The sequence below is a fragment of the Blennius ocellaris genome, assembly GCF_963422515.1.
Source record: "Blennius ocellaris genome assembly, contig: SCAFFOLD_108, whole genome shotgun sequence".
Taxonomy (NCBI): domain Eukaryota; kingdom Metazoa; phylum Chordata; class Actinopteri; order Blenniiformes; family Blenniidae; genus Blennius; species Blennius ocellaris.
Window position 1 is genome coordinate 77,501 of NW_027662250.1, and position 10,368 is coordinate 87,868.

Genomic DNA, 10,368 nt, shown 5'->3' on the forward strand with positions numbered 1-10,368 from the left:
CCGCCTCCTGGGAACTGGGAACATCTCAGGACAAACTGGGAAAAACAATGTTTTTATTTTTATTATTGTTTAATTAAACACATTTACATTCATGTTTCTTACAAAAACACAAAACCTTTATATTTTAACTTCAGCAAAATATACAAGAGACTAAAGTATCAACAAACTAGTGTATTTCTTGGTTCAGCATCGAGTCCCTGGACTGTTGCTATGGAAACGTTTTGTCTTCACTTTAACATTTTTTTTTTTAAATACTCGTTTTTCTGAATCGAGATTTAAAAAATCAAAAAAATTCTTGGGCTTTTTTCAATTTATAATTAAGAAATAATCGTCTTAAAATCTGACAAATCAGAATTAATTAAGTTTTTAAAAGAAAAACATTGTAGAAGTGAAGTACATAGATCAGATTGGGTAATGTGACGTGAGTAATGTAGATCTACACTAGTAGAACCGACAGAACTGATCTGTCACTGCCGATGCTACTAATCTACTACCTAGTACTACCATTCTAGTACCAAGTACTACTATTCTAGTACTAGTACTACTAATCTAGTACTAGTACTACTAATCTACTACTATTATTCTAGTACTAGTACTAATAACCTAGTACCTAGTACTACTAATCTACTACCTAGTACTAGCATTCTACTATCAAGTACTACTATTCTAGTACCTAGTACTACCATTCTGGTACCTGGTACTACTAATCTAGTACTACCATTCTGGCACCTGGTACTACTATTCTAGTACCTGGTACTACTAATCTAGTACTACATTCTGTTACCTGGTACCACTATTCTAGTACCTGGTACTACCATTCTGGTACTACTAATCTAGTACCTAGTACTACTAATCTAGTACTTGGTACTACCATTATGGTACCTAGTACTACTAATCTAGTACCTGGTACTACCATTCCAGTACCTAGTACTACTAATCTAGTACCTGGTACTACCATTATGGTACCTTCTATCACCTGAACTCGTATTTTCTTCTAATCTGTTGAGATTTTTGTACTTTATTTATTTGAGAAATAAACTCCAGATATTGCAAAGTGTGGGAGACATATTTCCTGTTTACCTATAAATTTAACTAATTAATAAACTCAAGGAAGAAATCCTTAAAACGTTTAAATATCCACATTTAGAACTCTGACGACTTCATTAAGCGTCAGAATGAAGAAGTACTGGTACCTGTGATCCCGGCCTCTCATTCAGATGGTACTTTGGAGTAACTTCAACTCTTTTTATTTTAAATTATTTTTATTGAATCCAAAAATAGACATTACAATGAAGAACACGCCCCCTTTCATGTATGTTACGTCACACCATACGTCCTTAGAGTGCTTTGAACTCTGGAGTTCAACCTAAAACTGCAACAACAAATTATACTTCAAAAAGGAAAAATCACACGTTTCCGGGTTTCTTCTTCTCCTGGAACTAAACAAGACAAAACAAGGGTGAACTAGTCAACCCACAGTAACTAGACCAACCAACTCGGTAGATATTTACACTTGACATATATAGAGTAACAAAAGTAGAAACGGTTCAGGGTCAGAAGGGCTGAGGCGCGTAGCGTAACAAGAATCGGCCGCACCTTTCACGGAGTGTCCGTGAACGCACCACTCATCATACTCATGAACCGAAAGGATCGCCGGTGTCATGGCGGCTGAAGCTTTACGAGCTTCCGACACACTTCTCTCACTCCCGGTTCCTCCGGGAACTCAGAACCCCCCCTTTGGGTCCAGTCCGAACCCGGATCCTCAACCCAACCTCACCGCGGTGGGACATTTTGAAAATAATTCAGAGTTAAAGAGAAACAGTCCTGAAAGGGTCGCAGCCGGTTATAAGCTGTGCATTCTGGGAATTCCGCTGGTTTGCATTGGGATTTGACAGCGACGCGCCGCGGCCGGGCGGGCAACTGCAGGACAAAAACAACTGATAACACGTTTTTATTTTCCTCACCCATAGTTTATGTACATATGTATTTGAATACATATTTACGACCTGTACGAGTAAAATTAAAAGAGCTTTTGTGTCTTTACACCATGAATTTAACAAACAAGAAATAAAGTGTCGCGATACGCATTCCTCTGGTTTCCGGTGGTGTGACACGTCACTTCCGCCCTGGCAAAGATGGCTCTTCCCTGATCGTCCATGCGTTTGAAGCGTTTCAGTGGGTTTACTAGCTAGTCCTGACGCCAAAGTAACGAGTTACCGACTACCGGAGTAACGGGACAGCGCGCGGCGGAGACACGAGCCGCTCCGGATAGAAGAGCAACATGCAGCACGACGACGTGAGTCTGAAAAACAGCTTTAATGTGGCCGGGAGCTACATGCTAGCGGTAGCTTCGGATGCTAACGGATTGAAATAAAAAGAAGAAAAAAAGAACTACAAACACTGATTAGCTTGTCAGATTAATAAAATGTTTAATTATTAAAGTTCGTTAACGACAGGAGGTTGGCTGCCTCACACACACACACACACACACACACACACACACACACACACACACACACACACACACACACACACACACACACACACACACACACACAGGTTGTGAGGATGTTTCATGTTCTTGTGGTTCCTTCAGGTCATCTGGGACATCATCGGCAACAAACAGTTCTGCTCCTTCAAAGTAAAGTAAGTGAACCGGAACCCGCGCGGGCCTCCGTTCTCCTCCTCACATCTGGAGAACATCTGTGAGCTGCCCAGTGGAACACTGGAGGTTCTCGAGACGTTCTCCTCGCGGCTGCAGAGGTTGTCCAGCAGGCGGCAGCAGAGAGTCTCTGGCCAGAATTAGGGTTGGGGGGTTGTTGTTCCTCTGATCGACTTCAAAGTCACTGGTCTTTGATCTGCTTCCCGTTTCAGGACCAAGAGTCAGAACTTCTGTCGGAATGAATACAACATCACCGGGTTATGTAACCGCTCGTCCTGCCCGCTGGCTAACAGCCAGTACGCCACGGTGCGCGAGGAGAAAGGTGAGCGACGCGCCTGCAGACCCGGCGGGTCGCCGGGAACCGCCGGCGCTTCGAGTCGTTGCCGACGCGGCAACTTGTCGAGAGGCGTGTTGACTTGTGACCGACGCCGTGTCTCCCCCTGCAGGCCAGTGCTTCCTCTACATGAAGGTCATCGAGCGAGCCGCGTTTCCCGCCAAAATGTGGGAGAAGGTGAGCGCACTGTGGCTAATGCTAGTTCACGTTAATTGACGAAACCTGGATGGTTTGTTTATACTTGGAAACTCGTGTGTGTGTGTGTGTGTGTGTGCGTGTGTGCGTGCGTGTGTGTGTGTGTGTGTGTGTGTGTGTGTGCGTGTGCGTGTGTATGTTTGTGTGTGTTTGTGTCTGTGTTTTTGTGTGCGTGCGTGTGTGTTTGTGTGCGTGCGTGTGCGTACGTGTGTGTGTGTGTGTGTGTGTGTGTGTGTGTGTGCAGGTGAAGCTCAGCAGGAACTACGAAGCGGCTCTGCAGCAGATCGACGAGAACCTGATCTATTGGCCTCGGTTCATTCGGCACAAATGTAAACAGCGATTCACCAAAATCACCCAGTACCTGATCCGCATGAGGAAGCTGGTGCTCAAGAGGCAGTAAGTCCCAGTACGAGTACTGCTACGAGTACTGCTACGAGTACGAGTACTGCTACGAGTACTAGCGCTGCCGGCAGCCGCTGACCCCGGCCTGTGTTGCAGGAGGAAGCTGGTTCCCCTCAGCAGGAAGGTGGAGAGCAGAGAAAAGAGGAAAGAGGTGAGCTTTGATCTTTGGCGGGAAATCCCGGAGCTGTGATTGGTCGTTACAGCAGAGTGTCTCCGGTCGGTAGGAAAAAGCTCTGATCGCGGCTCAGCTGGACAACGCCATCGAGAAGGAGCTCCTGGAGCGGCTGAAGCAGGGGACGGTACGTCTTCGTCCTCGTAGGTCTCCGTCTCCGTCTGTCCGCTCGTCCTTCACGCTGTGCTCTGATTCCAGTACGGAGACATTTACAACTTCCCCGTCCACGCCTTCGACCGGGCCCTGGAGCAGCAGGACGGGGACGAGGAGGAGGAGGAGGAGGAGGAAGAGGAGGAGGGGGAGGAGGAGGACGACACGGTGATGAAGGCTTACTCTGTCTGCACGGCTCTGCTCAGCAGGACTTTTATTCTGAAGGTCTGGGTTTTGTCTGCAGGATGTGGGACGGCGAGAGTTTGTGGCGGAGGACGAAGTGGAGGAGAGCGACCTGAGCGACTTCGAGGTCCGAACTCCGTCTGTTCCCACTTCATCCTCACTGTTTCCCACTTTCCCACTTCATCCTCACTGTTTCCCACTTTCCCACTTCATCCTCACTGTTTCCCACTTTACCACTTCATCCTCACTGTTTCCCACTTTCCCACTTCATCCTCACTGTTTCCCACTTTACCACTTCATTCTCAATATTTCCCACTTCACCACTTAATCCTCAATGTTTCCCACTTCCTTCTCAATGTTTCCCACTTTACCACTTCATTCTCAATATTTCCCGCTTTGTTCTCCGGGTTTTCAAATTTCCCACTTAATTCTCAATATTTCCCACTTTACCTCTTCATTCCCAACATTTCCCACTTATTCCCCACGATTTCCAACTTCCCCACCAACATTTCCCACTTTGTCCTCAGGACTTCCTACTTCCCCGCCAATATTTCCCACTTTGTCCTCAGGATTTCCCACTTCCCCACCAACATTTCCCACTTTGTACTCAGGACTTCCTACTTCCCCGCCAACATTTCCCACTTTGTCCTCAGGATTTCCCACTTCCCCGCCAACATTTCCCACTTTGTCCTCAGGATTTCCCTCTTCCCCGCCAACATTTCCCACTTTGTCCTCAGGATTTCCCACTTCCCCGCCAACATTTCCCACTTTGTCCTCAGGATTTCCCTCTTCCCCACCAACATTTCCCACTTTGTCCTAAGGATTTCCCTCTTCCCCGCCAACATTTCCCACTTCCCCGCCAACATTTCCCACTTCCCCGCCAACATTTCCCACTTTCCCACCAACATTTCCCACTTTGTCCTCAGGATTTCCCACTTCCCCGCCAACATTTCCCACTTTGTCCTCAGGATTTCCCACTTCCCCGCCAACATTTCCCACTTTGTCCTCAGGATTTCCCACTTCCCCACCAACATTTCCCACTTTGTCCTCAGGACTTCCTACTTCCCCGCCAACATTTCCCACTTTGTCCTCAGGATTTCCCACTTCCCCGCCAACATTTCCCACTTTGTCCTCAGGATTTCCCTCTTCCCCGCCAACATTTCCCACTTTGTCCTCAGGATTTCCCACTTCCCCGCCAACATTTCCCACTTTGTCCTCAGGATTTCCCTCTTCCCCACCAACATTTCCCACTTTGTCCTAAGGATTTCCCACTTCCCCGCCAACATTTCCCACTTCCCCGCCAACATTTCCCACTTCCCCGCCAACATTTCCCACTTCCCCGCCAACATTTCCCACTTCCCCGCCAACATTTCCCACTTTCCCCGCCAACATTTCCCACTTTCCCACCAACATTTCCCACTTTGTCCTCAGGATTTTCCACTTCCCCGCCAACATTTCCCACTTTCCCACCAACATTTCCCACTTTCCCCCCAACATTTCACACTTTGTCCTCAGGATTTTCCACTTCCCCGCCAACATTTCCCACTTTCCCACCAACATTTCCCACTTTCCCACCAACATTTCACACTTTCCCACCAACATTTCACACTTTGTCCTCAGGATTTCCCTCTTCCCCGCCAACATTTCCCACTTTCCCACCAACATTTCCCACTTTCCCACCAACATTTCACACTTTCCCACCAACATTTCACACTTTGTCCTCAGGATTTCCCTCTTCCCCGCCAACATTTCCCACTTCCCCGCCAACATTTCCCACTTCCCGCCAACATTTCCCACTTTCCCCGCCAACATTTCCCACTTTCCCACCAACATTTCCCACTTTGTCCTCAGGATTTTCCACTTCCCCGCCAACATTTCCCACTTTCCCACCAACATTTCCCACTTTCCCCCCAACATTTCACACTTTGTCCTCAGGATTTTCCACTTCCCCACCAACATTTCCCACTTTCCCACCAACATTTCCCACTTTCCCACCAACATTTCACACTTTGTCCTCAGGATTTCCCTCTTCCCCGCCAACATTTCCCACTTCCCCGCCAACATTTCCCACTTCCCGCCAACATTTCCCACTTTCCCCGCCAACATTTCCCACTTTCCCACCAACATTTCCCACTTTGTCCTCAGGATTTTCCACTTCCCCGCCAACATTTCCCACTTTCCCACCAACATTTCCCACTTTCCCCCCAACATTTCCCACTTTGTCCTCAGGATTTTCCACTTCCCCGCCAACATTTCCCACTTTCCCACCAACATTTCCCACTTTCCCCCCAACATTTCACACTTTGTCCTCAGGATTTTCCACTTCCCCGCCAACATTTCCCACTTTCCCACCAACATTTCCCACTTTCCCACCAACATTTCACACTTTGTCCTCAGGATTTTCCACTTCCCCGCCAACATTTCCCACTTCCCCGCCAACATTTCCCACTTTCCCACCAACATTTCCCACTTTCCCACCAACATTTCCCACTTTGTCCTCAGGATTTTCCACTTCCCCGCCAACATTTCCCACTTTCCCACCAACATTTCCCAGTTGTGTTTTGCCGCCGCTCACTGAACGTGTTTCCAGGACATGAACCGGCTGAAGACGAGCAGCGACGAGGAGGAGCAGGAGGAGTCCAGTGAGGAGGAGATGGAGGAGGAGATGGAGGAGGAGGCGCAGACGAAGGAGGCGCGCTCCAAAGGCAAGGCTCCGGCCAGCGGCGCGGCGCCGAGGAAGAAGCGAGCGTACGTGGAGATCGAGTACGAGCAGGAGACAGAGCCCGCCTCCAAAAGCAGGAACACGTAGAGAAGCCCCGCCCCCCTGCTGTCACTCCAACCAGGCGGCCAATGAGGACACGCCCCCATCCTGTTGCTATGGCAGCAGACTTCAGGGTTTCCTAGTTGTACATAAAATAAACTGCTTTCCACATTTTTTCCTCTTTACTAAATATTTTGTTCTTGTGAACATTTATCTGTCAGACCGGTTTGACTTTTAAAGAAGCATTAAAACAACGTTTGTGTCGTAAACTGATGATATTTGGTGAATTTAATTCTTGATTTTTAAAGTTTTCTTGTTTTCTTTGACATCGTTGATCCAGTTTGAGTTTTCCTCTGGACACAGACGATCACACGTTTTTTAAAGCAAAGAATCCTAAATAGAGGGACGAAAAAAGGAAAATGTGAGCAAAGGGATCGATTCAATTGAACTTTATTTATACAGAACCTCATACACGTCGTTTCTTAGCAAGGCTGCATCTCCGTGACAGTTGCTGACGCGTTCGTTTTATCACATCGTGCGGCCCGCATGGGCGGTGCTTCGCCGCCAGTACCCGGCTGTGTACGTCCGCGCCAGAAGCACCGCCCACCCGCGGTGTCCCAGCAGCAGAGCGGAGCTCCGTGACTTCCAGGCGAGCCTCCGAGCGTCGCCTCCCGCCTCCGTCGCTTCCTGCCCGGGCCCATGTAAAGCAGCGCCGCCCCGCAGCTCCGCTTCACGCAGCGGGACGTCCTGGAAGAGCCGGCGGAGCCCCGCGGAGGAGGCCCGCAGCGCGGGGGAGACGCGAGCACCGTCCCGGCAGCATGTGACATGAACCCGGAGAAACCAGCGAGCGAGGCCGGCGGAGTGATGTTGGTCCGGAGCTCGGTGAGTGGAGCGGGCCTGGAGCGGGCCTGGAGCGGGCCTGGGCCGGGCCTGGAGCGGGCCTGGACCGGGCCGGGACCGCGCCTGGGCCGGGCCTGAAGCGGGCTGCTGGCCGGGTGGGAGCCGGGCTGGAGGGGGGCTTTTAGCGGGGCTGTTAGCCGGGTAAGAGTCGGGTTAGAGCCGTGTTAGGGCCGGACTAGAACCACTACCCGGGCTAGTTTATCGGGTTAGAGCTGTTAGCCGGGTTAGAACCGGGTTAGAGCTGTTAGCCGGGTTAGAACCGGGTCTTAACTGGGTGAGAACCGGGTTAGAGCTGTTAGCCTGGTTAGAACCGAGTTAGAGCTGTTAGCCGGGTTAGAACCAGGTTAGAGCTGTTAGCCTGGTTAGAACCGGTCTTAACCGGGCGAGAACCGGGTTAGAGCTGTTAGCCGGGTTAGAACCGGGCCTTAACTGGGTGAGAACCGGGTTAGAGCTGTTAGCCAGGTCAGGACCGGGTTAGAGCTGTTAGCCGGGTTAGAACCGGGTTAGAGCTGTTAGCCGGGTCAGGACCGGGTTAGAGCTGTTTATCCGTCTGGCCACTAACCAGGTTCAGCCTCTCAGAAACTAACCGAGGTAAGAAACTGAACCGGGTCAGAAGTTAAACCACATCAGAAGTTAACCCGGGTCAGAAGTTAACCAGGATCAGAAGTTGACCCGGGTCAGAAGTTAACCAGGATCAGGAGTTAACCAGGATCAGGAGTTAACCCGGGTCAGAAGTTAACCAGGATCAGAAGTTAACCAGGATCAGAAGTTAACCAGGATCAGGAGTTAACCCGGGTCAGAAGTTAACCAGGATCAGAAGTTAACCAGGATCAGGAGTTAACCAGGATCAGGAGTTAACCCGGGTCAGGAGTTAACCTGGATCAGAAGTTGACCCGGGTCAAGTCTGTCAACAAACATAAAGTCACTATGAAGGAGTAACTAATGTTGGGGGAGTAACTAATGACAGTAACTACTGATGGATCAGTAACTTAACGACACACGAGTAACTAATGACAGTAACTGCTGATGGATCAGTAACTTAACCACACATGAGTAACTGCAAGTAACTAATGACAGTAACTACTGATGGATCAGTAACTTAACCACACATGAGTAACTGCAAGTAACTAATGACAGTAACTACTGATGGATCAGTAACTTAACCACACATGAGTAACTGCAAGTAACTAATGACAGTAACCACTGATGGATCAGTAACTTAACCACACATGAGTAACTGCAAGTAACTAATGACAGTAACTGCTGATGGATCAGTAACTTAACCACACATGAGTAACTTCAAGTAACTAATGACAGTAACCACTGATGGATCAGTAACTTAACGACACAAGTAACTAATGACAGTAACTACTGATGGATCAGTAACTTAACGACACACGAGTAACTAATGACAGTAACTGCTGATGGATCAGTAACTTAACCACACATGAGTAACTGCAAGTAACTAATGACAGTAACTACTGATGGATCAGTAACTTAATGACACAAGTAGCTAATGACAGTAACTACTGATGGATCAGTAACTTAACGACACAAGTAACTAATGACGCAGTAACTACTGATGGATCAGTAACTTAATGACACAAGTAGCTAATGACAGTAACTACTGATGGATCAGTAACTTAACGACACAAGTAACTAATGACGCAGTAACTACTGATGGATCAGTAACTTAACGACACAAGTAACTAATGACAGTAACGGCTGATGGATCAGTAACTTAACGACACAAGTAACTAATGACGCAGTAACTACTGATGGATCAGTAACTTAACGACACAAGTAACTAATGACAGTAACTGCTGATGGATCAGTAACTTAACGACACAAGTAACTAATGACAGTAACTGCTGATGGATCAGTAACTTAACGACACAAGTAACTAATGACAGTAACTGCTGATGGATCAGTAACTTAACGACACAAGTAACTAATGACGCAGTAACTACTGATGGATCAGTAACTTAACGACACAAGTAACTAATGACAGTAACTACTGATGGATCAGTAACTTAACGACACAAGTAACTAATGACGCAGTAACTACTGATGGATCAGTAACTTAACGACACAAGTAACTAATGACAGTAACTACTGATGGATCAGTAACTTAACGACACAAGTAACTAATGACGCAGTAACTACTGATGGATCAGTAACTTAACGACACAAGTAACTAATGACAGTAACTACTGATGGATCAGTAACTTAACGACACAAGTAACTAATGACGCAGTAACTAGCAGGTGAATGAACTGTTGACTGTGTGTCGTCATCCTCCTTTGTTCTTCATCAACAAACTGTGTGTGTGTGTGTGTGTGTGTGTGTGTGTGTGTGTGTGTGTGTGTGTGTGTGTGTGTGTGTGTGTGTGTGTGTGTGTGTGTGTGTGTGTGTGTGTGTGTGTGTGTGTGTGTGTGTGTGTGTGTGTGTGTGTGTGTGTGTGCAGAGCGCCCGTGGCAGAGCCAGAGTGACCCATGCGGTGGTGGTGGTCTTCCTGGAGTTCTTCGCCTGGGGGCTGCTGACCACGCCCATGCTGACCGTGAGTAAACAACAACAACAACAAATACAACAACAAGTTTAGCTCCACA

The 10,368-nt window shown here is 47.9% G+C and overlaps 2 protein-coding genes across 2 annotated transcripts in view; both read left to right on the forward strand.

Moving 5' to 3' along the window:
* The first annotated feature begins 2,136 nt into the window (after positions 1 to 2,136).
* Positions 2,137 to 7,133, forward strand: mak16 (MAK16 homolog). The gene is made up of 10 exons (XM_080521383.1): positions 2,137 to 2,296; positions 2,597 to 2,646; positions 2,875 to 2,984; positions 3,109 to 3,173; positions 3,436 to 3,587; positions 3,690 to 3,744; positions 3,818 to 3,892; positions 3,964 to 4,083; positions 4,160 to 4,225; positions 6,689 to 7,133. The coding sequence occupies exons 1-10, from the start codon at positions 2,282 to 2,284 to the stop codon at positions 6,905 to 6,907; spliced, it is 927 nt and encodes a 308-aa protein (XP_080377509.1). The 5' UTR covers positions 2,137 to 2,281; the 3' UTR covers positions 6,908 to 7,133.
* A 359-nt stretch (positions 7,134 to 7,492) lies between these two features.
* Positions 7,493 to 10,368, forward strand: part of LOC308147982 (hippocampus abundant transcript-like protein 1) — a 10,131-nt gene continuing 7,255 nt past the window's right edge. The window contains 2 exon segments of the mRNA XM_080521380.1: positions 7,493 to 7,741; positions 10,227 to 10,327. Of these exon segments, the coding sequence (XP_080377506.1) occupies positions 7,685 to 7,741; positions 10,227 to 10,327 (158 nt within the window). The 5' untranslated portion in view covers positions 7,493 to 7,684.